Source organism: Rhinopithecus roxellana, chromosome 15 (genome assembly GCF_007565055.1).
Source record: "Rhinopithecus roxellana isolate Shanxi Qingling chromosome 15, ASM756505v1, whole genome shotgun sequence".
NCBI classification, from domain to species: domain Eukaryota; kingdom Metazoa; phylum Chordata; class Mammalia; order Primates; family Cercopithecidae; genus Rhinopithecus; species Rhinopithecus roxellana.
Genome location: NC_044563.1, coordinates 111,035,775 through 111,063,633, shown reverse-complemented (window position 1 = coordinate 111,063,633; position 27,859 = coordinate 111,035,775). Strand labels below are relative to the sequence as shown.

General features: G+C 44.0%; 1 protein-coding gene across 1 annotated transcript in view; it reads left to right on the top strand.

Moving 5' to 3' along the window:
- Positions 1 to 276: 276 nt before the first annotated feature.
- The window catches only part of KIAA1549L (KIAA1549 like), a 291,343-nt gene continuing 263,760 nt past the window's right edge, over positions 277 to 27,859 (top strand). Inside the window, exon 1 of the mRNA XM_030918141.1 lies at positions 277 to 1,058. Within this exon, the coding sequence (XP_030774001.1) occupies positions 821 to 1,058 (238 nt within the window). The 5' untranslated portion in view covers positions 277 to 820. The remainder of the gene's footprint in view (positions 1,059 to 27,859) is intronic.

The following is a 27,859-nucleotide window of genomic DNA, read 5'->3' as shown; positions in this document are numbered from 1 at the left end:
CGCAGCTTGGGCACGTTGACCACGACCCCCTCCCGGGCCAGACGACCTCTCCCGCCAACCTTCCCTCCTCTAGATGGGGGACAGGAGGGGAGAGAAGCCCTCCCCTTGAGGACCTCCGCTGCGCGGGAGCCGCCGGGAGGGGTCCCCTCCTGGGTCCCGAGCCCGGCCGGGCGCGCGGGAGCGGGGAGCGCGCGGTGGCTTCGCGCGGGGCTGCGCGCGCGCGCCGGCCTCGCCTCCTCGCCTTCTCGCCCGATCCGGAGGCTACGTGCTTTCTTTGTCAATGAGGCGCCGCTCGGAGCTGCGGTAGCACTCGCGGCCCGGGAGCCCCAGCCGGAGCCGGGGCTGGAACCCGAAGCCCAACGAGGCACGAGGAGCGAGGAGCTAGGAGAGCGGGGCGCCGAGGCTGCAGCGGCGGCGGGAGGGAGGGACCCGAGCACGCCCCGCGGCCGCCACCCCAGTTCCCGGCAGCCTCGCCCCCTCATTCTGCAGGAGCCGGCCCGGGGGAGGGGTCCCCGGGCGGCGCCTGTCCCACCCTCGCCGCCCCAATCGCGCCGGCGCGCGGCGACAGGCACCGTGGGAACCCTGGCCCGTGCCCGCCGCGGTTCCATGCGGGCCTGGCCCCTGCGCGGGTGAAGCCGCGGCTCCCCGGAGCCCGCCCCGGCCGCGGCAGGACGAGCGAGCCAGTCGCGCCGCTCGGCGCCCCCTCCCTCTGGCGCCCGGGCCGTGGCCGGCGATGCCCGGTGAGGACCGGGGCGCGGAGGGCTGGGCTTCCCGGCGCGGTGCAGAGCGAGGCAGCGGCCTGGATGTGTGAAGCGTCCCCATGGCTCCGCAGGAGGCCAAGCCTCAGGGCTCAAGGGAAGCCGGGCCCGCGACGCGGGGGCGCGGGGGCCGGCCCGTGGCGCGTGGGCTTGGTCGGGCAGGCTGGGGAGCCGCGCGCTGCACGGTCGTGAGGGGCCCCGGGGCCGGCGCGTCCCACGATGCGCCCCCGCGGCCACCGACGCTGCTGCTGGGACTCCTGCTGCTGGCGGCCCTCCTGGAGCACTGCCAGGCCGACCCCGGTAAGCGCTCGGCGGCGGGGCGTCCGCGGAGGTTTCTGGAAGAGCGGGGCGGTGGGTCGGGACCCACACCTGCCCGGGTGGCGGTGGAGGGGTATTGGCAGCACTGGCTCTGGGATTCTCTCTGCCCTTTGCTGCTGCAACTGCAGGCAAACTGTCAGAAATCCGTCTTTCGGGAAGGCACTTTGGGCGGGGAAGAAGGGCAATCACCTCTTCTTTTTTGGACAAGTTGTAGAACCTTCCTAGTGGTTCCGCAGGCACGCTTTATTTAGAGAAAGATGTGTGTTTAGGACGCCTTAAACGGGAAATGTATCATTAGAACACGTTTTAGGGTGGCGAAGCCCCTGGTATTTTGGGCTGTTGAGTGTCCACTTTGTCGTAACTGCATGAAATGGCTAGAGTTTTAGGCAATCCGCCTGTCGGCTTCCCAAATATCAACACAGTTCCAGTGTTGATAGCGGAACGCTTTTCTTTTGGGAAGGAAGTCTCTCCAATAATTGCTTGCACCTTGCAAAGGGATGCAGGCGCTCGTTAAGTATATAATCCACTGTTTGCAGGTTAGTTAAAAATAGTCATGCTTGGCTTTTAGACTTCAGCAATCCCCAGGAAATAGATTTCTGTAATTCCTTGGACAATTTTGAGAAATCTATTGTAAGTATTCTAGGTGGGGGTGGATTATTCTGCTAAGTGTGCTTCAAAACTTAGTGCAGTAAGCAATTGTCTTGGAAGTAAGAATGATTACTGCCTGCACTTGGAAAGGGCAGGCTTTTGTGTTTGTGATGAAATTCTGAGCTCTTGATACACTGCCTTATCAAGGAAGGAATATAGTTCTCACTTCAGATAATGTGTTCCTGTAGTTTTGCGTTTTTTAGCAAGGACTAATGACCTCTTCTTTTTCAGAGTGCCTCCTTCCCCAAATTAGATTAAAATTCCTAATTGTAAGGGCCTGACATTGTTTTAGATAAGAGAGTTTTAGGTTAAAAATATTTCTCGTCTTCAGCAGCTTAACTCAGAGCCCATTTTCCTTCAATTGACTCACTTAAAGGGTCACTGACAGGTGGTGCTTGTGCTTGCAAGTTACTGTCAAAGAATTTTCTATTGTGATTATAGTGGTTACAAAGTTCAGGAATCTTTGGATGTGTGCCTCAGACTTGAGAAGAACCTCTGACGAATTTTAGCCCCCGATTTTTATGCCTGTAGCAGTTTTTAGTGATGTGTATTTGGCATAATTGTTAAAAGATAAGACCTGAGAAAGACCCACGTAAATACCTTGGTATTCGTTGGCTCAGAAACATACATCCTGTTTTTGATTAAAGGATATCAAGTCCTTGGTCGTTTTTGTGAACTGCTTATGAGATATTTACTTTGGGATGATGTTCATTTGCTCAGCCATCTGTAATATGTGAAACTGGCTTTCATGTGTTGTTCTTGTTCAGCTTGATGTTGAGTGATTTCCTTGGATCAGTTTTGAATTTCTGATCTCTCTTCTGACCTTTGTACCTTGAGCCGTCTGAACCTCCCTGACTTTCCTTGGCTCTCTTTCAGACCACCAGAGCCTGACTTAGGGGACCTTCTGATCCACATTGTTTGGGTTTGGCCCTGGTGTCCTCTTTCTTTTTCCTTTCAGTGTGGTGGTCATGGGGATACGGGGCTGGGAAAGATGCTTTGATTACAATGATGATAAAAATCATTAAAGGTGATGTTCCTCCCCAAAGTCCTCTCCGTTTTACTCCATCTCGTCGGAGTGACTCGTTGCTTCCTCTGTGCTTTTTGGATGCCCTTTCTGCTGTCCACCTTTATGACCAGCTTCCCGTGGTCCAGCCCACCTGTGGATCCACAGTCCACCTCGGCTCCACGGTTTTCTCTGGGTTTGCCACTGATTCAATTCCATGACTCAATGGAAGGGTTAATCACTGGGTTCCTTGTGTGTAACTCTTACCTCTTAACCTCCCACCTGCTCTCATTTGTTCTCTGATTTCCACGTGAGGCAGTTTCACACCAGGGTAGGTGAGTCCTGGGCCTAATGCAGGGCATCCTAAGGGATTTGTGGGAAGAAGCAGTGTCAGGAGGGAGGCGGGAGAATGAATGACAATTTCTGGGGACCTTTGACTTTCTGCAAACAACCTAATTGGGAACTTTTTCTGAGGAATCGCTGCGCTTGGGTGCTGCCACTCACTGCAGAATGCGTCCTACCCCGAGCTGTCTGAGATCTTACTCAAAGTGCTGGCTTGCTACAGTCCCGTCATTTACATGGCTGCTCTCCCTTGTTGTTTAAGGAAGGCTAAGCCAGTCATTTGCCTTGGTTGAAAAATGGGCAAACATAGATTTGTTTCTGGAAAATTCTGTGGCAAATGTTTAACACCTTCCTGTCCTGGAGACTGTGCAGTGTGTTCCCAGTCTACTTCCATCCACCCCACCCCAACCTCTTTTGCTTGAATATTCTAAAGGAATCAGAGTTCCTTCTCTTTTCCACGTAAAGAAAAGGCTGTTGTCATCTTCTTTGCCCTCCCTCAGACTCCTAACTTCCATCTCCGTCTTTCATCTTGCTCCCAGTCAGTAAGTTCTGTTTTGGATATGGGAGGTTGGTGTGGGAAAGAAGTTTCTTTGTAGTAGTGAGTACTGATATCCTCTATTCTCCTTGGCCATCCAGGCTCCAGGCAAAATGGTAGCGCTTAAATTTGACTTCACTCTCTTTTTAACTACTGAGCTTCCCTTCAGTTCACGTCAGTAAACATTTACTGTGTGCCTGTTATGTACAGGGATAGTGCTCATCTGTTCATGGGCAGCTACTCAGTGTGACTGTCTGGGTCTCAGTTCTCTCATCTGGAAAATGGCGACAATAATAGTTCCAATCTCACTGGGTTCTTGTGAGGATTACATGAGTTAATGCATCTAAAGCATTTAAAATGCTTGGTATTTTAAATACTAAGTGCTTGGTATACAGTAAGTGCTCAATGAATGCTACCTGCTCTTTTAAAATGGCAGAAATAGATGGAATGTTTACCCTGTCTGAGCGCTGTGCAGGGGCAGGGGATACAGAAGTGAATAAGGACGAGGCAGTTTGTAGAAGTCCCTCAGGAAGAGGGCGATCAAGGCCCTTGCACTCTGTACCGTGTGGTCAGAGCTAATGAGGGAATAGTTAATTCTGGGGGCGGGGGGCCTTGGAGGATGAGTTGGGGGTGGCAGTGTTGATGGTGGCATTTCTGGCAGAAGAAAAGTGAAGGGTTCTTTGTGGTCAGAGCACAGGGCACTGTAGGGAGGAGTCCTCAGCACCCTCTCTGCACGCTGGAGCTTCCCTAGGCCCTCCTCTGCTGGCTGAAGGGCTCTGAGGGACTGTGTGCTTCTCTCTCCAACTTGTTAGTTCCTGATTTACCTTCATTTGCTTATTGCCTGTTACAATACCCAGCACAGAATAGGAATTTATTAAATTTTCAGTCTCTACACTCCTGTTCTTCCTGTTTCTGTTAGATGTTAGAATACGATCTCATTTAAATAATTCACAGTAAGTTGTGAAAGACTGCTTTATTAAGGGAATATATTTGCATGTTGATAGACGGTTTTGTTGATACCAAAGATTTTCTTCTGATTACATGGTCAATTTTAGCGTCAGTGCCATATGGTGATGAGAAGAATGTATATTCTGTTGTTTTGGGGTGGAGAGTTCTGTGGATATCTATCAGGTCCTCTTGATCCAGAGCTGAGTTCAGGTTCTGAATACTTCTGTTAATGTTCTGTCTTGATGATCTGTCTAATATTGTCAGTGGGTGTTAAAGTCCCTCACTATTATTGTATGTGAGTTTAAGTCTCTTTGCAGGTCTCAAAGAACTTTGTAGGTCTCTGAGAGTTTTATGAATATGGGTACCCCTGCATTGGGCACATACATGTTTAGAATACTTAGCTCTTCTTGTTGAATTGATACCAAAGAATTTCTAATTTAGAACACAGTGTGGGGGGAGATAGTTTTGACCTAGGATGTCCTCCTTACCCCTCCCCAACCTTCCTGTACACATCGTCAACTTGCAGTCGAGTCTAGAACAGATTCAAGTTCATTTGTTCATTCATTCATTCCTTTATTCAATTTGTTTTGAATGCCTCAATATCCCGAGGTAACAGTGATGAACAAAAACAAGGCCTGTTCTCACCGGGATTAGAGAGAATGGGACCTGGTTTTGTTCATTACTGTTACCTCAGAATATTGAGCCCAGTGCCATCCAAATTTGACAGTGCTTACCAGTCATTTGAAGATCTTGTTGAAATGTGGATTCTGATTCAGTTGGTCTGAAATAAGGCCTGAGAGTCTGCATTGTTAACAAGCACTTGAGTAATGCTGACAATGCAAGTTTGTGGACCCCACTTTGAGAAAGAAGTGGCAATAAGCAAATACCTGTAGGTCGAGTAGTGGTCAGTTATATGGAGCAAAATAAATCAGGGTAGGGGATAGTGTCTTCACACATGGACTTGTCTAGATGGAGTGGTGAGAGGAGGCATCTCTGAGGAGATGGTATTGAGTAGACCTAACAGTGGAAATCTGGGGGAAGAATATTCCAGGCTGGGGAAAGGCAAGTGCAAAGGCCTTGAGCAGAGATCGTGCTTGGGTTGTTTGAGGAACAGCAGGAATGCCAGTGTAGAATTGAATGAGCAAAGGGAGAGTAGTGAGAAGTGATGTTGAAGAGAGAGATGGGGCTGGATCCTATAGGACTTACTGGCCATGGTGATGGCTTGGTACTTTAGGGAATGAGATGGTCCGCCACTTGGAGCATCCAAACAGGAGGTGACATAATCTTACTTCAGTTTTAAAAGAATCACCCTGGCTGTTGTGGGGAGAAAAGTCTGTAAGGTCAAGTATGGAAGCCAGGAGATCAGGAAGGAAGCTGTTGTTGAAATCAATCTGCAGATGAAGATGGCTTAGAGCGGGTGGTAGCAGGAGAAGTGGTGAGAAGTGATTAGATTTTGGACATCTGTTGAATATAGAGTTACTAGAATTATCTGGTGGATTAAATGGGTAGAAGAGAAAGAGAGGAATTGATATGGCTCCAAGGTCTTTGGCTCAAGCAACGGAGAAGATGAAGTTGCCATTAATTGAGACAGCAGTTCAGGTTTGGGGTAAGAAATAAAGAGTTCTTTTGGGGGTATGTAAAGCTTGAAATGTTTATTCAAGTGGACATGTCAGGTTGCTAGTTGAATAAAGTAGTCTGGAATTCTAGGGCGATAAAACGTCCTAAGGTATAATTTGGGAGCCATCATCATGGAAGTGAATAAGAAACCTAGAAAGTGAGTATGGAGAAGAGAGAGGGAGATATGAGCAATGAACCTGGGATTACTGCAACATTCAGGGGTTCAGGAAAAAGGGGACCAGCAAGAGATAGAGAAAAAAACAGTAAGGCAGTAGGAAGAGAAGAAAGTGTATATGGTGTCCTGGGCACTAAGAGAAGAAAGTGATCAAGGAGGAGGGCGTGATCGGCTTGAACAGATGCTGCTGAGAGTGGAGTTAGATGGGCACTAGCAATGCATGTTGAGTTTGGAGGTGAGAAGGTGGTTAGTGGCTCTGAGAGTGATGGGGATAAAAGTCTAACTGCAGATGGTTCAAGAGAGAAAGGAAAAAGAGGCATTGGAGGCAACACATAAGACAATTCTTCTGAAGTCTTTTTTCTAGAGAAAAGCAGAGTCAGGGGAGATGGGCCAAGGGAGGGTTAAGATGAGGTCTAAGTATATATGTTCACACTTCCTTATTTTTAAACATGAAAGACATATGACCAGAGTGGTTGATTTGGTGTTTTCCCCCAAATGTAGATGGCCCAATATATTTTGACTTTTCACTCTCAATATGATTAGTCCCTCAAAGATTCTTACAAGATGTCCCAGATCTTGCCTCCCATCTCATCCTTCCCATCCCCACAAAGTAAAGAAAATGTTCCTGAGGCCAGAGCACATGGTGCTGTAGGGAGGAGTCCCTGGCACCCTCTCCCTGCCCTGGGGCTTCCTCTGGCCCTCCTCGTGGGCCTGAAGGGCTCTGAGGGGCTGGGGTGCTGCAGCATTTGGGGGTTCAGGGAGAAGGGGGACAAGCAAGAGACAGAGAAAATAGCAAGGAGGTAGGAAAAGAAGAAAGTATACTAAATGTTAAAAGTACAATGTTACTTGTACTTGGAAAAGTACAGTGTTACTGTACTTTTAATACTAGCCTAAAACAGAAGTTAGACATCCCCTTGCTGTCCCACATCCTTCCCTCAAACTGACCACCACCATGGAAGTTTCAGGTTCCTGAAATTCTGATGACTACCAGAGAATCTCTCAGAAGCTTACTTAGCTCAAGTCTCAAATTACTGGAATATGATCTGAGAATATTCAAAATGAATGTGCACACTTCCCTTTTCATTTTCATTAACCTTCAAGCCCATATTGTGGTTTTCTTTCTTTCTTTCTTTTTTTTTTAGACAAACAAAAACTCCACTCTTCTCCAGACAAAAATGAATAGTTGGAATGACCTTAAAACATTTTCGTTGCTTGACAACATATTAGAGGGGATTTCTAAACACACAGAGGGACACATTATTCTGGGTCATGGGATGGCTGCCATGGATGGTGACTCTCTTTGGGGACTTCAGGACCAAAGGAGCAGTTGGCAATCTGGGTGTTGTAAGTGTCAGTTTTAGGAGCTGGTGGGAAGGTGGCAACTGAGTCATATTGATTCAGCAATGTTTATCAAGCACCCAGCATGTGCCGGGTCCTTCACTAGATGCTGGGGGTGTAGTGAGAACAGGCCAGGCCTAGACCCTGCCTTCAGGCAGCCCGTAGTCCAGGACAAGAAACTCACTCGGGCAGGTGCAGTGGCAGGTGGGTAAAGTACTTCTGTGAATTGGGTCAGGTTGGGGGATGTGGCAGGACAGCAAGTGCCTGTGTTGCTCCAAGAGGCGGCCACTGCTTAGTGGCAACCTGCATGGGACCGAGGCTCAGGGTGCCATAGTTCTGACTTCTCAACAAAAGGCAGATCTTTATTTAGAATCTTTTTGTTTTCAAATATCACCAATTAGTTCAGATTTCTAAAATGTCATGCAGTACAAAGAGAACACACTTATCAGCCACCAGCTTTTTCTTCTTTTTTTAAAGTCAAGTTTATTAAGGTATAATTTACATACAGTGAAATTCATCCTTTGTAAGTGTACTGCATGATGAGTTTTGACAAAAGTGTACAATCATGCGTCCACCACCACAGTCCAGATATAGAACATTTCTGTCACCCCAAAAAGTTCCCTCTTGCCCCTTGCAGTTGATCCACTCCCCCCAACACACCCAGTGCCTGGAAACCACTAATGTATTTTCCATCCCTGTAGTTTTGCCTTTCCCAGAAGGTCACAGAAATGGAATTGTACCATATGTAACATTTTGCTTCTGGCTTCTTTCACTTAGCATAATGCTCTTGAAAATCATCCATGTCATTGCATTGATCACTAATTCTGTTCTTTTTATTGCAGAATAGTATTCCTTTGCACCACAGTTTGCTTATTCATTCAGCAGTTGATGGACATTTGGGTTGTTTCCAGTTTATGACACGAAAGTCTTTCTGTGGGCAGTTTTCATTCCTTTTGGGTAAATGCCTAGGGGTAGGATTGCTCGGTCATGTGTTAGGGACGTGTTTCGCCTTATAAGAAACTGCCAAACTCTTTTTCAAAGTAACTATACAGTTTTGCATTCTCATTAGCAATGTATGAGAGTTCTAGTTGTTCCTCTGTATCCTCACTGGCACTTGGTATTGTCAGCTTTTTTTTCCCTTTTAATTTAGATTTCAGCCATTCTAATAGTTGTTCAATGGTATCTCATTCCAGTTTCAGTTTACGTTTCTCTAATTACTAATAATTTTATTGTTGCATATCTTTTCATGTTCTTACTTCCCATCTATATGTCTACTTTCAAGTGTCTGTTAATGTATTTTGCCCATTTAAAAAATTGGATTGTTTTGTTTTTACTGAACTTTGAGCTTTCTTTATATAGTCTAGATACAAGTCTTTTATCAGATAGATGTCTTGCAAATGTGTGGCTTGTCTTTTCATTTTATTAACAGTGTTTGCCTTTCCCAGAAGGTCACAGAAATGGAATTGTACCATATGTAACATTTTGCTTCTGGCTTCTTTCACTTAGCATAATGCTCTTGAAAATCATCCATGTCATTGCATCGATCACTAATTCTGTTCTTTTTATTGCAGAATAGTATTCCTTTGCACCACAGTTTGCTTATTCATTCAGCAGTTGATGGACATTTGGGTTGTTTCCAGTTTATGTTTGTTTGTTTTTTAAAGAAGTTTTAAATTTAGATTAACTCTATCAACTTTTCAATTTAAGATTTGTGTTTTTTGTGTCCTAGCATAGAAATTGCCTACTGTGTGCCAAGGTCACAAATATCTGTGATTTCATCTAGAAGTTTTGTATTTTTATTTTTACTTTTAGGTCTGTGATCCATCTTATGTTAATATTTGTGTATGGTGCAAAGTAAGAGTCAAGGTTAATTTTTTTTATATGGATATTTAATTGTTCTAGCACCACTTATTGAAAAGACTATCCTTGGTCCGTTGACTTACCTTGGCACCATATATGTCTAGGTTTATTTCTGGATGTATGTTCTGTTGATCTGTACTTCTCTCCATATGCCAGTATAACACTGTCTTGATTTCTCTAGCTCAGGGTTTCTTAGCGTCAGCACTATTAACATTTTGGGTTCAACGGTTCTTTGTTGTGGACGCCTGTCCTGTGCATTAGAAGTTTAGCAATATTTCTGACTGCCTAGTAGATGTCAGTAACTCCCCTCATTCTTAGTTGTGACAACCAAAAATGTTTCCAGACGTTGCTAAATGTCCCCCTGGGGAGTAAAATTGGCCTCAATTGAGTTCCACTGCTTTAGTTCTGTAGTAAGTCTTAGATAGTGTGAGTATTCTTTATTCTTTTAAAAAATCTTTTTGGCTATTCTAGGTCTTATGCTTTCTATACAGATTTTAGTATCTTCTTGTCAATTTCTATTTAAAAAGCCTGTTGGATTTTTGATTGGAATTTATTTGAATCTAGACCATTAGAGATTGTTATCTTAATGGTATTTTTAAATTTTAATCCATGAACATATCTCTCTCCATTTACTTAGGTATTCTTTCTTTTCTATCATCAATGTTTTATAGTTTTCAATATACAAATTTGTACATACATTTTTCATGTTTTTCAGTCCTTTGGCAAACAGTAATATAAAAATTTCTTTGTTAGTATATAGAAATATGATTTTAAAAACCTTATATCATGTGACCCTCCTAAACTCATTTTAGTTCTAGTAGCTTTTTATAGAATCTTCGGGATTTTTCTAAATAGAAAATCATATTAATCTGTGAATAAAGACACTTCTCGTTCTTTCAAATCTGTAAGGCTTTTATTTATTTTTCTTGCCTTATTGTACTGGCTAGAACTTCTAGTACTTTGCTGAATAGAAATAGGGAGAGTGGACATCCTTGCCTTGATCCTGGCTTTGGAGGAAAATATCAGTCTTTCTCTAAAGTATGACGTTGGCTATAGTTTTGATTTTGTTCCACAGAGGCCCTTTATCAGGGTGAGGAATTTTTATCATGACTGGTTATCAGATTTTGGCAAATGCTTTCTCTTTGTCTGTTGAGATGATCACAGGGTTTATCTTCAGTTTGTAAAAGGATAACTTTTTGCAAACTAAAGAAATTCCTGTCCAGGTGTGGAGGCTCATGCCTGTAATCCCAGCACTTTGGGAGACCAAGGCGGGAGGATCACGTAATGTCAGAAGTTCGAGACCAGCCTGGCCAACGTGGTGAAACCCTGTCTCTACTAAAAATACAAAAAAATTAGCTGGGCATAGTGGTGGGTGCTCGTAATCTCAGCTCCTCAGGAGGCTGAGGCAGGAGAATCACTTGAACCCAGGAGGCAGAGGTTGCAGTGAGCTGAGATCACACCACTGCACCAGCCTGGGTGACAAGAGCGAGACTCCATCTCAAAAAAAGAAAAGAAATTCCTAACAATGGCCAGGCCTTGGTTTCATGTTCATGAGGGGCGTTGGTGTGTAGCTTTGTTTTGCTAAAAGGTATTGTCTGGTTTTGTTATAAGAGTAGTGCTGCTCTATAAAATAATAGGGGCCAGATGCAGTGGCTCATGCCTGTAATCCCAACACTTTGGGAGCCCAAGGAGGGTGGATCACTTGAGGCATGAATTCGAGACAGGCTATTCAACATGATGAAACCCCGTCTCTACTAAAAATAGAAAAATTAGCCGGATATGGTAGCACCCGCCTATAGTCCCAGCTACTTGGGAGGCCGAAGCATGAGAAAACCCAGGAGACAGAGGTTGCAGTGAGTCGGGATTGTGCCACTGCACTCCAACCTGGGTGACAAAGCAAGACTCTGTCTCAAAAATAAAAGATAAATAAAATAAAATAATAGGGAAGTATTCCACTTCTGCTTTATGGACGTGTTTGTACATAACGATTTCTCCTTTAAGGCCCGTGGGCTTACAGATGAGATTGAAGATCCCCCGAGGAATTATTTAGTAAAATAAAAAGTATCAGGTACCTCTAGTTCATTTTCTCTTTATTTTATTTTATTTTATTTTTTGAGATGGAGTCTCACTCTGTTGTCCAGGTTGGAGTGCAGTGGCACAATCTTGGCTTACTGCAGTCTTCACCTCCAAGGTTCAGGCAATTGTCCTGCCTCAGCCTCCCAAGTAGCTGGGACTACAGGCATGTGCCACTGTACCCAGCTAATTTTTGTATTTTTAGTAGAGACAGGGTTTCACCATGTTGGCCAGGCTGGTCTCGAACTCCTGACCTCAAGTAATCTGCCAGCCTCAGCCTCCCAAAGTGCTGGGATTACAGGCATGAACTACCGTTCCTGGCCCATTTTCTCTTTCTCAGAGCTACCAGCAGATATTACTTTGGTTTAAGGTCTAGGGAAAACAGCCTGGGTGAGGGAAAATCGCATTGGATGCGTTCAGGAGACTGAGGTCACCCCTGGCTGTTACTTACCAAATCATTTCACTTTTCAGGGCTTTCGTTTTCTCATCTATGGATAAGAGCCTCAAGATCTTCCCTTCTCCCCGCATCCCCCGGCGGTGCCTTTGCAAGCCATAAGCAGATGTTTTGGTGGAGTTCCACCATCTGCATTTCCTGCTTCTTCCTACATTAGCAGCCAAGCCCAGCTAAGGATTTTCATTCTGAAAAGGGAAGAGTTTTCCCACAGTTTGCTGTCATAGTTCCAATGTGAGGCCCAGATAAATATAGGCCTATCTTCAATCTTCATTGGATTTTAAAAAATTATGAAAGTAATATATACTTTATTAAATTCAAACAATACTCAGGTAGATGCAGTAAAATGCAAAAGGCCCTGTTGGCCTTGTGTATTAGTCCACTCTCATGCTACTATAAAGAACTGCCCGAGACTGAGTAATTTATAAAGGAAAGAAGTTTAATTGACTCACAGTTCCACATGGCTGGGGAGGCCTCAGGAAAGTTACAATCATGGCAAAAGGGAAAGCAAACACATCCTTCTTCATATGATGGCGGGAAAGAGAAGTGCCAAATGAAGTGGGGAGATCCCTTATAAAACCATTAGATCTTGTAAGAACTCACTATCACAAGAATAGCATGGGGGTAACTGCCGCCATGATTCAGTTACCACCCACTGAGTCCCTTCCACAACACATGGGGATTATGGGAAATACAATTCAAGGTGTGATTTGGGTGGAGACACAGCCAAACCTTATCGCCTTGCTATTCCTTAGAGTCGTGCTGCCAAGCAAGTGTGATGGATCCTTTCAGACCTCTTCATACAAATATTTATATCCATAGACGTAGCCTCACTTAATTTTTTTTAAGATATAAAGGGTATATTATTTAGCAACTCGCTTTTTCCTGTTAACACTGTATCATGACCCTCTTTCCATGCTAACTAAATTGTGTCCTGAGAGAACTTGAACTTCTGTTAGAAACAGGGAAAGACCTTTTATTATAAAAGAGAATAGCTTTAACAACACAGGTCAGATTCAAAGCTAGAGTTAAAATACCTTCTTAGACAATTCTGCCCATTTTCCTTTACTCCCTGGCTTCCTTCCCTAGATGATACTTCTGCGGACATTTAAGAAAAATCATGGGCCCTTTTAAACACCACATAGAATGGGGACAAACTCATGTTTTAACCAATCCTGTAGATATAAATAAGGCCAAGTAGCTGCCTCAAGCATAGGCCAAGGTCGCTGCTGCACCTGCCTCCTGTTCACTCAGGCGCGGCTTTGCCCAAGTGTCCTAACCACAAGAGGTGAATTCGATTTAGATTGAGATTTATATATGTTAAATCTATTCTTAGCTAGAAATAAAATCTCCTGACGTCAGACACACAAAATGGTTTTGGTATTTATGCAGTTCAAGTAAATGGGGAAGCCTAGAATACTTCTAACTTCAGTCTTCCCACATGAAATATGGAATGAAGTATCTAGAATGAAACTGGGACTCCCAGACCTGTCTGCCTACCTCTGTCCCTAGTAATGAATGCCGGTCCCCTGTCGCTTGCCTTTTTATTTACCAGGTGTCAACAGCAAACCCAAGAATCCTGAAGAAAAATGAGAAGTGTGAGAAGAAAATGTGTTGAAATTAACAGTGTGGTTTATAAGTTCTTGTTGAAAAGGGATGAATAAAAATATCTCCAGATCGAAATAGGAACACTTTTACACTGTTGGTGGGATTGTAAACTAGTTCAACCATTATGGAAAACAGTATGGCGATTCCTCAAGGATCTAGAACTAGATGTACCATATGACCCAGCCATCCCACTACTGGGTATATACCCAAAGGATTATAAATCATGCTGCTATAAAGACACATGCACACGTATGTTTATTGCGGCACTATTCACAATAGTAAAGACTTGGAATCAACCCAAATGTCCATCTGTGACAGACTGGATTAAGAAAATGTGGCACATATACACCATGGAATATTATGCAGCCATAAAAAAGGATGAGTTTGCATCCTTTGTAGGGACATGGATGCAGCTGGAAACCATCATTCTTAGCAAACTATCACAAGAACAGAAAACCAAACACCGCACGTTCTCACTCATAGGTGGGAACTGAACAATGACATCACTTAGACTCGGGAAGGGGAACATCACACATCGGGGCCTATCATGGGGAGGGGGGAGGGGGGAGGGATTGCATTGGGAGTTATACCTGATATAAATGACGAATTGATGGGTGCTGATGAGTTGATGGGTGCAGCACACCAACAGGGCACAAGTATACATATGTAACAAACCTGCACGTTATGCACATGTACCCTAGAACTTAAAGTATAATAAAAAATAAATAAAAGAAAAAAAAATAAATGTAAAAAAAAATCTCTAGATCTATATCCTTCATTATCAGTTAAGAAGTCTTTGTTTTGAAAAGAATGGGAGGATCAGTCTTCAGAGCATTATTTTGAATATAATTAACCTGGGTGAAAGTGTGTTAAAAAATCAGCATCCTAGAACTGTCTTCGGCAATTTCCTGTTATTATCTTATTAATACTGGAGATGAACATATGAATCAAGCTGGTGAACCCTACAGAAATTGAGCCTTTTTTTTCCAGTTGGGTGGGGAATATTTCTCTAGTCTCTAGTCCAGCGATAAACACATTTTAAGCAAGTGTTTTCCATTCTTGTGACCAATGTGATATCTTTACTTTTCCCTGCAGAGATAACAGTCTCCAGAGTTTGGTACAACAGCTCACGGTTGTCGAAGCTTTCAGTTTCTTCCTATTTGAATCTCACACTACTCCTAAGAGAGGGCTGAGGAAGTGATTTGCTAACGGTCACACATTGGTCCAGGGATTTGCACATTATTCTATGATTCAGGGGACAGATCACCTAGCTACACAACTAAAACTAGCTCCAGTATGAGGATTCAGGCCACGGGGGACTCCCAGGTGACATATTTGTAATAGGAATGAAATATAACCAGGCCACGTGGATGCTATAATTAATTGATAGAAATAACAGCTAATAGTTTTGAGCATTTACTGTTTGTATCAGCTCATTTGATTCTCATGCCAACCCTATGAAGTAGGTTCTGCTATTATCCCCATGTTTCAGAAGAGAGAACTGAGGCACAGAATAACATAACACTAACTGGTTCAGTGTCTCCCAGCTAACTGGCAGAGTAGAGATTGGAACCCAGGCAGTTCGATTCCAGAGCTCACCCTCTGCGTCATGATATCGCCCTCCAGGATATTAAGAGGCTAAGGTTACTGGCTGTGCATCTCCTGTTCCCAGTGCCTCTTCTTCCCATGGCCCAGTTCATCCTTCTGCCTCTTTCTGGAGACTGGCTTTTTCTGCTTCCCCATAGCTTCTTGGTTCCCCCAACAATAAACCTTGCACGGGGCTTTTCACTTGCTGTGGTGCTCACTGCAGCCAGAGTAGGCAAGGCTCTTTAGTTTAAACGCCCACCATCAAGACTGTGTCCCAGTTCCACATTCGCATGAGGGAGAATGAAGCTGCTGCAGTCTGGCCAGTGGAGTTAGGGAATCTACCGCTCATCAGTTCAACAGAGGCCAGAGGAGAAGGGGCACATGGTATAAACATGCCTTCTTAGCCTGATCCACCTTTCACCATGGCCTCGGTAGAGGTCAGTTTTAAATAAGGTCAGTTTGGAGGGCAAACTTCTAAACATTTGTCTCCTCCCTCAGAGCAGTAAAAGACAACTTCACATGTTGGTAAGCTTGTTCTGTGGAAGATAACAATGACAGGTGGCCTGCTTGATAGTGTTGGCCAATTTTCCTGGTATAAATATTCCCACCATGGCTGATTTCAAGCTACTAACATGATAATGGAGTTGGGAAGTGATGCCTCAACTGGCTCAGCTCTGATGTGACCCGGCCCTGGCACACCAATGCTCCTATCCATATTTGGGCTAGAGGCAGGAAAGCTTCCACAGTGAGTGCACGATGTCTCCAAGGAGTTTGAAACCTAGGCTTCACAGGCCAATCAACTAGTTGCGTTTTTTTTTTTTATTTTTTTATTTTTTTTTATTTTTTTTTTTGAGACGGAGTCTTGCTCTGTCGCCTGGGCTGGAGTGCAGTGGCCGGATCTCAGCTCACTGCAAGCTCCGCCTCCCGGGTTTACGCCATTCTCCTGCCTCAGTCTCCTCCGGAGTAGCTGGGACTACAGGCGCCCGCCACGTCGCCCAGCTAGATTTTTGTATTTTTTTTAGTAGAGACGAGGTTTCACCGTGTTAGCCAGGATGGTCTCGATCTCCTGACCTCGTGATCCGCCCGTCTCGGCCTTCCCAAAGTGCTGGGATTACAGGCTTGAGCCACCGCGCCCGGCCTAGTTGCGTTTATAATTATGTAAAAGGGAATAAGATTTCAAGGTAGAGTGGATAGGAGTCAGATTTGCTGCGTGCAGTCTAAAACAGCTTCAAACACTGTATATAGTCCCAGTGGTACAACCTAGTAGGCACTCAGCGATGCTTTATAAAAACTTGCAATTTCCTTTGATTATGGTGTCTCACTTGTGACATATAATTAACTCTTTCACTGATTTTTAAGATGTCAGACCTAATTTTCTTGAATGAGCATTGGTTTGGTTCTCTGGTACAGAAAGGTGTAATTTTTCCTTGCTTCCAGATGTCAGCAGCTCCTCCTCCTTTACTGTCATCATGTCATCATGTTTCAAACCTAGGGATGCGAAGTCCACGTGGTAGCCTGGTAGCCCACGTCTTTCAGTTGGATACACATTATTAGTCTCAATTGGAGGCTTTTATTTATGATCATAAGGCCATCTCTCAGTTCATGTAATTATGCTAAAAACCAAGAGAGTCATGTGACTGCCACTTCCGATGGCGTGTCTGGTGCCTTAGCAGATCTCAAGGCCTGTCTGATCGGCTCTTTTCATTTGCACATCTGAGAAGGAGACTGGGAGTCTTGGCTTCAGCGCACTACTTAAGATTCTGCCGACATTCCCCATCTTTCCTCCTGATGTGAGGATGTTGCTCACCTTGACCAGCTCTCACAACGGGTCGTGTTGGCCACTGGGAGATGCAGGGAGGAAGTGTCAACAGTGTGGATCTCTCACCCTCCTTAGACGTGGAACTCCCAGTGTCCTACTGATGGAAGGTCAGTGTCTTTACCTATAAAAATAGCACAATTAATCTATTCTTTTAATTTCCCATGGGGCATAGCAAGAGAAAAAATTTTACAAGATTCTTCCTTCACGTTTTATTGAAGATTTGTCCTAGTTTGTGAATATGTTGACTTCTGAATAAGAAGACTAACATTTATGAGACAGCTATTATTATGTTAGTCACTGGATCAAGGGTTTAATCTTATTGAGTCCTCATGACGACACTGTCAGATAGTTCTTGCCCATTTTGCTTGGAGGAAGTTGAGATGGAGAGAACATGTAAAAACCATCTTGCCTAAGGGCATGTTGCTTGTAAGTAGTGGAGCTGAGATTTGAAACTAGATCTGATTACAATGTAAATATATTGTAAGTTATACAGGGCAGTCCTTCCCTGCCCACCCAACATTTTATGAAATTTTCAAACACAGAAAAGTAGAAAGAACAATATAGTAAACACCCCTATACCTACCATCTAAATGGTGCAGTTAACATTTTGCTTTATGATCTATCTGTCTGTCCCACTATCCATCAGTTCATCTTATTTTTGATGTATTCAGAGTAAGTTGCAGACATCAGTACCTGTCACCCCTAAATACTTTAGCATGCATGTCATTGATTAGGGTTCAGTATTTGTGTATGACTCTTTGAGGTAAATTTTACATACAATGAAATACAAAACTCTTACGTACATATTCTTGAGTTTTTACAAATGTATACACCTGTGTATCCCAAATCCCTGTCAAGATATAGCATGTGACCATGACCCCAATAAGTCAGTTTTCTTTTGCCCTTCTGCAGGCATTCCCAGCTCTTCTCACTCACCCCATCCAATCCAAGCAACCATGGTTTGATTTTGTTTTTCACCATAGTTTAGTTTTTATATCACACAGTTAAAAAACAACCAAATTGCCACTTTTCTTTGTTCTGCAGCAAAAGATAAAAGTGAGTATCTATCCTGTGTGTACAGTAAAGATCTATCACTCCAAGACAATTAGTTTCCTTACAGTTGTGATATACCATGCAGTCTTAAATAGTGGTGTCTGTTGTTGCCAAATTGATTTTCCTTAATATGTATTAATTTGGACAGTATTTATTAGGCACCTGTGAGTGGCAGGCACTGGGTCCCCCTTTATAGTATTTTCATTGTTAACCACATACTTATTTATGACATTAGTCAGCCACTCCCATGAATAAGTATGACTGCTAACAGAGGGGAAGCCAAAGGTGCCAGGGGGAGACTGGAGGAAGGGGTCCACCTTGGCAAGTGAGGAGAAAGGTTAGGGAAGGCTTTCCTGAGAAAGTGACGTTTGAGGCAACGTCTGTTACAGAAGGAGGAATAGGAGATAACCAGGTAGGGATGGGGGCCAGTGCAGAAGTGGGGACTGTCCTCTGTGTTGGGAAGGACTGTGATTCATTCCTAAACCACAGAGAAGGTCGTGTGGATGGTGGGCAGAAGTGGAGGGGAGAGTGAGTAGTGAACGAGAGGTAGCAGGACCAACATCACCAGGAGACAGACTGTGGCCTTTATCTTCAGAGCAATGGGAAGCCATTGCATGGTTTAAACTAAAAGAGTGACCTTGACATTCAGTTATCTAACCAATTGAGTTGGATGAAGAAGAGGCATGGATGGTGTGTTCTCGAATTATAGTGAAAATTAAACACCAACAACATGAAACTTCCAAATTTTAGGAGAGCCCTAATTTGCATTATGAATCCTACACAGATTTTCTGATTCCTCCTATGGTTTTTCTCCCTGGTCTATGTGACGGCCCAGGCAATGACAGTGACTAATAAACATCCTCTGTGCCTCCAGCTCTTGCCCCACTCTGTCCTCCCGTTTTCACTGCCTCCATTTCTTTGTCTCCTTCGCTCCTTAACTCACTCCGTTTCCATCCTTCGTGGGAAGGAAAAAGGATGCTATCAGTCACCAGTGCTTGCCCGACTGCTGAATCCTGGGGCAGTTATCTAATCCCCTTTGCTCTGTGACTCTGTAGATCCTCCTGAGGTAGCTTCTTTCAGACTCATGGATTTAGCAATCACTAATGTACTGTTGGTGCAAAAAACACTCAGCTCTCTCTTGAGGATGAGACTTATGCCCAAGCAGTTTATCGGACATCTCTACCCACGGCTACTGACAAGTCAGCATTTCTCCCTCAAAGGGAACTCTTCACCCCCTGAGTCTGACTCCTTATTCTGTATTTCCTCTGTATTACCTCTTTCACTGAGTATGACCACCACCTGTTTGTTAGAGCCCAAAATCTGACAAATGTTCTAGATTCTTTTTTTTTTTTTTTTTCACCCCGTTGTTGGAGCCGGCAATCTGAGAATTGTTCTAGATTGCTTTTTAGTTCATCATTTAGTTGGCTGTTACATTTTGCTGATATCATTTCTTTTCTTTTTTTCTTTTTTTCTGAGACAGTGTCTTACTCTGTCGCCCAGGCTGGAATGCAGGGGCATGATCTCGGCTCACTGCAACCTCTGCCTCCCAGGTTCAAGCGATTCTCCCACCTTAGCCTCCTGAGTAGCTGGGACTACAGGCATGTGCCAATATATCTGCCTAATTTTTGTCTTTATTAATTTTTTTATAGACTCAGAGTTTCTCCATGTTGCCCAGACTGGTCTTGAACTCCCGGGCTCAAGTGATCTGCCTGTCTCAGCCTCCCAAAGTGCTGGGATTACAGGTGTGAGCCACTGGGCCCAGCTGCTGATTGCATTTCTGAACACTCTCATAATTCTGACAATTTTCTGTCTTTGCTGCCTTATTTGAGACTCTTCCTCCTTTTGGTCCATGTTCTTACCAAAGCTGCATCTCCTAATTGGCCCCCCTGTCTCTAGTCTTGGCCCCCTTTAAGCCAGCCTCGTCCTCCAGCCAGAGATTCTTACAAAATATAAATTGGCCCAAATCTTTTGTCAGCTCCTCATAACTCAGTTTGACTTCATTGCTTAGCAATCTGGGTCCTTTATGAATGTACCACCTGCAGCTCACACCTGCTACTATAGCCAGGCTTGCAGTTTCCCCTGAGCCCTTTGTGCCCTTTACATATTCTTCTTTCTGCCTGGGAAGCCCGTCCCAGCCTTGTCTGCATGATTAGCATCTGCACTTCTTCAAAACTCAACTCAAGTGTTAGGCCTACAGGCAGCCTTCCCTGGCATGCACTCTGCCCTCTGCCTTAGGAGTTAGATGCCGTCTTCTCTGCTTCTGTCTCTTGGGCCATGCTTGAGGTCTCCTGGCCCGTCTCCTTCCTCAGACTGTGAACTTGTCAGAGCAGTGGTTCTCCAAAGGTAATCCTGGGTACAACGGGGTCCTGGAAACCCCTTCACAACTGTGGTCAATGTGTTAAAAACTATTTTGGTGATAAGTGAGGACACACACAGTTATTAGCCATGTCTATTAGAAGAAACAATGAGCTAAGTAGCTAGTGGGACAACTTGCTTAGAGAAAGAGGGAAGAAGATACTATGAAGTCAAGCCAGCACTAAGGAACAACCGAGGCACACTGCCTCTCGGGCATAGAAGACAATGTTCAGGAAGAAGAGCAGGAAGCAGTGCTACTTACACCGTGGAAAGGTGGGATAAGTGTGGAGTCGGTTTAAGGTCTAGGGTACGAAGGTGCGCAGACAACCGAGAAAACTTGAGAGCCACTCTCTTAAAAGCTGGGATCATGTCTTATTTGTCTTAGCACAGGGTCTTGCACATGCATAATAGACACAGGATAATTGTGGTGTATGTAAAGGAAGGAAGAGAATCTCCTGGTATGTTCTCACAGTACCTATGAAAACCTGTTGTGTTGTTCTTTAAACCTTTCTTTGACCACTCTGCCTACAAGTATACATGGATAGCACAGCACTAGTGGTGGGATGGAGTACAGGCATCACAAGCCAGGTACTAACTTCTCTCTACAGATGGGTTTTCAAAAATTAAACACTTGTGGCTGGGCGCAATGGCTCACACCTGTAATCCCAGCACTTTGAGAGGCCGAGACAGGAGGATCACTTGAACCCTGAAATTTGAAAGCAGCCTGGGCAACATGGCGAGGCCCCCTTTCTACCAAAAACTAAAAATTAGCTTGGTGTGGTGGTGTGCACCTGTAGTCCTAGCTACTAGGGAGGATGAGGTGGGAGGATCACTTGAGCCCAGGAGGCAGAGGCTGTAGTGAGCTGAGATCATGCCACTACACGCCAGCCTGGACAACACAGCCAGACCCTAACTCATAAATAATAAATAAGTAAATAAACACTTGTCAAACAAAATGAAACATCACTTAAAAATCAAGAGCTTTTCCATTAAAAAATCAGGATTTCTAGGTTCTCTTGAAATAGTCAGAAGCTTAACCATACTGGTCCTGTATTTCCGGATGGCCACACTTGGCTGAAGCTTAGTAGTGGTGCCTCTTTTAGACACGGCTCCCGTTTGTCCCATTTCACTCTCATATTGGCTGTGATGAGCTAACTGTGGTAACAAACCAACCCCCAAATCTACAATGGTTTAAAGCCAAAGAAGTTTATTTCTCACTCACATAAAGACAAAATGAGTGTTCCTGATGGGCAGAGAGCTCTCTCTTTTTTTTTTTTTTTTTTTTTTTTGAGACGGAGTCTTGCTCTGCCGCCCAGGCTGGAGTGCAGTGGCCGGCTCTCAGCTCACTGCAAGCTCCGCCTCCCGGGTTGACGCCATTCTCCTGTCTCAGCCTCCCGAGTAGCTGGGACTACAGGCGCCCGCCTCGTCGCCCGGATGGTTTTTTTGTATTTTTTAGTAGAGACGGGGTTTCACCGTATTAGCCAGGATGGTCTCGATCTCCTGACCTCGTGATCCGCCCGTCTCGGCCTCCCAAAGTGCTGGGATTACAGGCTTGAGCCACCGCGCCCGGCCCAGAGAGAGCTCTCTTTAAAGCAGTGATTCGGGGACCCAGGGTCCTTCCATGTTGTGGCTTTGCCATATTCAGTCTGTGGCTCCCAAGGCTGCCCTGCTTATCTGCATGCAGTAGATGGAAGCAGACAGAGTAATAGGTCCCTAAGTGATGTGTAGCATTCTGTGCACATTCCATGAATTAGTGCTCTGTGACTTGGCCATAGTGACCTGCAGGGAGAGGCTGGGACATGTAATCTTAGAGTGGGCCCAGAAAGTAGAGGTAATGGGTTTGGTGAACAGCCAGCTGTTACCTGACCCAATTCATTTCTTTCGTCTAATTGGCCCCTTTGGCATTTGAGTTTGCAGTCCCTGCTTTCAACAGCAACAGGCTTTGGAGACAAGGAAACCTAGGTTCAAATCACTGTAATGTCAACTCTAGCAGGGCAGGAACTTAATCTGTTTTGTTCACTGCCTAGAGCGGTCTCTGGCACACAGTAGGTGCTCAATAAGTGTTGATTATATGAATGATTTCTTTCTGCCCCTAGCAATAATAATAGCTAACACTTAAAGTTCATAATGTGCTTAACTCTGTTAGTAGGTTGGGTGCTATCTCAGGAAAAAGGTGCTAAGATTTGAACAGCCATAGGGTAAATGTGAAAATTATTTTCTTTTTCTCTTCTCTCTAATTTTCACGATGTTTCTGGAACTCTCTTTAATCTGTATATTGATGAGAAAATGCAACATATTTTTCATATTTTAGAAGGCTTTCTAAAATGTGAAAAGAAGGCTATTTCTTTAACATATTTTAGAAAGAAGGCTTTATTTTTTATTTCCTTAGGTTTTTGGAGAACAGGTGGTATTTGGTTACGTGAGTAAGGAGAAAATGTAACATGTTTTATTATTGGCTGACTGCTAGGGTGAAAAAAACAGCTGTTTTCAACTTCTTGTAGTTTTGGTAGACAAATGGTTGTTACCTCAAGATTTTTTTTTTCCTGTATGTAGTAAATTCTGATTAAATTGGACTCAATTGTACTTCAAGTGGGTTGTAGTCTGCTGTCTTCTGTTTGGCAAAAAAGTTAGCATTCTTTTTTTTTTTTTGAGACGGAGTCTTGCTCTGTCGCCCAGGCTGGAGTGCAGTGGCGCGATCTCGGCTCACTACAAGCTCTGCCTCCCAGGTTCACGCCATTCTCCTGCCTCAGCCTCCCAAGTAGCTGGGACTACAGGCGCCCGCCACCACGTCCTTCTAATTTTTTTTGTATTTTTAGTAGAGTCAGGGTTTCACCGTTTTAGCCAGGATGGTCTCGATCTCCTGACCTCGTGATCTGCCTGCCTTGGCCTCCCAAAGTGCTGGGATTACAGACGTGAGCCACCGCGCCCTACCAAGTTAGTGTTATTTTCAAAGTCACCTTGACATCTTTTCGCCGTACTCAGCACGGAGGGCAGAAGGTCCAATAGTTTTCCTGCAGTTTGAGGTCCTGACAGTGGTACATGCGAAGTGCAATTTCTTTGTTGTTATTGTTGTGACTTTCTGATTTATTTGGGGGCAGGTTTGAGGTTAACTGGAAGGAATTAATTGTATTTTTTTCTTTCCCCATGGGAATACAAGTAAAATTCCTCATACCTTGTTATCCCTGGTGTTGTGTCTTTGCTAGTTATTATGGGACCAGATAGCCTGAAGACCTCACATAGAGCAACTTAAGGTGACAGCCCCCATGTTCCAGGCAGCAGGAAGTGAATTACCTTTACATGAAGTATGTCCTATTACAGGACCATCGGACCATTGGAACCCCATCTTTCCCTCAATTGAAGGGGGCTACTGGAGTTGCAGGAGCTTAGCTGCAGGTCTCTCCCAGATGCTGCCTGAATCCCTTTTGCCAGAAAAAGATCCATGAGAAGATTGAAAACTACAATAAAAATAGTGATGTATAAACACATAACTAAAATAATTACTACAATATTTACAGAAGTATTGTGAGAGGAAGAGATTAATGTGGATTATGCTGGTGGAATTTATAGTGAGTTGGGTTAATCGGAAGGAGGACCTTGAATAGAGATTGAATGCAGAAAGTTTGACTTGACGGGGTCTGGGATCCTTCTCATGCCCTGGGTAACTAGGACACAGCCTAAAGTAGGTAGAGTGGGAGGGACTCAGCTGAACTTATTCTTCTACTTCCTTTAACTTATCAATAGCATTAACTTTCTTTTCTCTCTCTCTCTCTCTCTCTCCCTCCCTCCCTCCCTCCCTCCCTCCCTCTCTCTCTCTCTCTCTCTCTCTCTCTTTAAAAGCTTCCAAAAACTGACTGGGCATGGTAGCCAGCACTTTGGGAGGCTGAGGTGGGCAGATCACCTGAGGTCAGGAGTTTGAGACCAGCCTGGCCAACATGATGAAACCCTGTCTCTATAGAAAATAGAAAAATTAGCAGGGCATTGTGGTGCACGCCTGTAGTCCCAGCTACTCGGGGACTTTTCAAAAATATTTTTTGGACAATATTAACATATGATGTTACTATTTAATAGCCAACCACCAAGCCAGGTACAGTGGCTCACATCTGTAATCCCAGCACTTTGGGAGGCTGAGGCAGGCAGATCACTTGAGGTCAGGAGTTTAAGGCAGGCAGATCACTTGAGGCAGGAGAATCGTTTGAACCCGGGAGGCAGAGGTTGCAGTGAGCCGAGATTGTGCCATGGCACTCCAGCCTTGGTGACTAAGTGAGACTCTGTGTCGAAAAAAAAAAAAAAAAAAAATCCAGCCTGGGAGTGCAGTGACGCAGTCTCTGCTCACTGCAACCTCCACCTCTCGGGTTCAAGTAAGTCTCCTGCCTCAACCTCCTAGGTAGCTGGGATTATAGGTGTGCACCACCACGCCTGGCTAATTTTTGTATTTTTAGTAGAGACAGGGTTTCACCATGTTGACCAGGCTGGTCTCGAACTCCTGACCTCAAGTGATCAATCTGCTTTGGCTTCCCAAAGTGCTGGGATTACAGGTGTGAGTTACCACGCCCGGCCCAGGTAGTGTTTGTAATGTCATGAGATTTTTGTGTTTTGGGGTGGAGAGAAGGGGAACGCTTGTCGCCTCTATTCTAAATTGTGCTGGTTTATTGCCGGGCAACCAAAGAAGAACTGCTAGAAGATAAATCAAATGTCCTCTTTAGAATTCTGTTCTCATTAATCCCAGGGGTGGTGGTATATGCAGTTTTTATCCTCTGTTAGTTTTCTCTTTCAGATAAGATAAAATTCTTGTAAGTCCCCAAGCTTTCCTGGTGGCTGAGACTCCAGGAGATGAGCTGGCCATCTGGTGAAATGGACATCACCTCCTACACAGAGGCATCTCCCATGGTGGAATGTCATCCAAAGGGCCATGGTTCTGAATCCCCCAGCTCTGCCCGCTGCCCACTGGCCATCTGTTCCCCCTCACCCTCCAGGGTTTGTTTTGGCTTTGCACGCTGACTGATGATCTTTTCTGAGTCACCTGCGCCCACCTTGGGCTTTTTTTTTTTTTTTTTTAAATCCCTTCCCAAGCCTTGGAAATGGTTCCAGATCGTACTCACTCAGTTTTGTGAATTCAGAAGGACGAAGATGAAGAAGATCGGAGGAGATGGTCATCTTTGGGTCAGATTCTTGTAGCACTCCACTTCTCTTTGTTGTGGCACCTCCACTTTGTGGGCTTAGCTTTTTAGCTAACAGTGTTGTGAAGCCAGCCTTTGCTAGAAAGGAGCTGACTCCGCTCATACTGATAGGAAATTGACTTTTAATTCCTTACCAGTAAGTTGCTTATCTCAAGCCATCTTTAAGAAAGGTGTTTAATAACATGTTCAATGTTTCTTATTAATTAATAGAAAAATAATTTCTAGAACAGTCTTGTTAGCTTCTGACCTTTCACGTACAGCACATCTTTAAGAATCATTGGTACTTAAAAACGTATACAAATCAACCCATCACATATTTACAAAACATGCATAATGTGTTAAGTAAGACCAATGCTAGGTAAGGTTCCCAAAGTGATACCAGTAGTACTTTGAAGGAATATAAGTAAGGACAGGGTTGCATGAAAATAGGTAATTGAATATGAAAGCTTAAGTATCCAGGCACAAAATAAGTGGTACAGAGAATAAATGAACTGGGCTATCAAATATAGCACCCACATTACCCTGGGTTACAATGGGAATGGACTGCTGGTGTCCCTAATGCTAAGAACTTGCCTGAAATAACAACTTCTACTGAGTGTCTGTGACTTGGAACCTCATGGTCTAGGATAATGCTAGGGGTCTTCTGGGAACTTCTGAGTCATTGATTTTTACCAGAGCAGGTCTTAGAGAATCGTGTGCCAGCAACAGAATCTTCTAAAGCAAAGTTGGCATTTTGCTTCCGAAATATATTCTTACCCACAGCACATAGTAGAAATTGTGGATTAAAATTATCTTAAAACTGTTCTTACTCGAATTGCCTAAAACTGTAGAATGTCTTCACTGAAAACCTCTATTTCATCTAAGTTATAGTAATAGTAATAGTTTCCACTTATTCTGCCAGCATTTCCCATGATCCAGACACTGTGCAGGTTGCCTGAGTTGCTTATATGGCATTTAATCTTCACAGACCTCTTATGAGGTAAGAACTATTATTATCCACATTTTGCAAATGGGGAAGCTAAGGCTTAGAGAAGTGATACAACTTGCCCAGGGCCACATAGCATTAGTGTTGGATCTGTCCTTCTGAACCCAAGGCCTATGCTCCTGTCCACTGCTAAGCTAAATGCTCTCCATGACTGTATCTGCCTTTCCTCTGCCCCGTGAGCTCCATCCCAGGTCTATGGATGGGGTGAAGCAATTATGTCTGATGGGCATGTATTGCTGTGGGCATTACAGAGGCCTTTCACATCCGCTGTCTCTGTAGTATGATCTGGCCACAAAGGGTGAAGGTGTGAAAGTGTGGCTATGGTTCATATTATATGTAAATAAAAAAATATATCTCATATGATATATATTATATATTAATATGTTATATATAAATACATTATATTTACTATATATTTACTATATTTATATAATGTATTTATATATAAAATATATATAAAATATGATAAAATGTTCTAACACCTTCAAATATATGTATGTATACTTGGTGCCACTGCACTCTAACCTGGAATTATATATATATTTATACATGTTATATATATATATGTTTGAAGGTGTATATCATATATATATCCCATTCTGTCTCCCAAGCTGGAGTGCAGTGGCACAATCATGGCTTACTGCAGCCTCGACCTCCTGGGCTCAAGTGATCCTCCTGCCTCAGCCTCCCAAGTAACTGGGGCTACAGTTGTATGCCACTGTGCCTGGCTACTTTTTTAAAAAGTTTTGTAGAGACGGGGTCCCACTTTGTTACCCAGGCAGGTCTCGAACTCCTGAGCTCAAGTGATCTTCTGGCCTCAGCCTCCCAAAGTGCTGGGATGACAGGCATGAGCCAGTGCACCTGGCCATATTTGTGTTTCCTCATTTTAGACTTCAGACACACACTAAATAATATTTATTTCTCATCTGCTATTGTTGGGGATAATGAGAACTGACTAGATTGTGTTTTGCAGTTTTCCCCATTCCCTTGTGGTACTTGAGACTCAAGTACCCTGGCAGGAATTCTGAAGAATTTTAATGGAATTCTTCAAGACTCACACACATAGATTGAATCAGTTGTGCTTTTGATCTTCATTCAAACCTTAACACACAGACCTGAGTCACACCATGACCACAACTACATAAAATTTAGATGCCATAAGATATGACTCTGAAGCTGTCCTTTGCGCTTGGTGAATTATGAATTTGT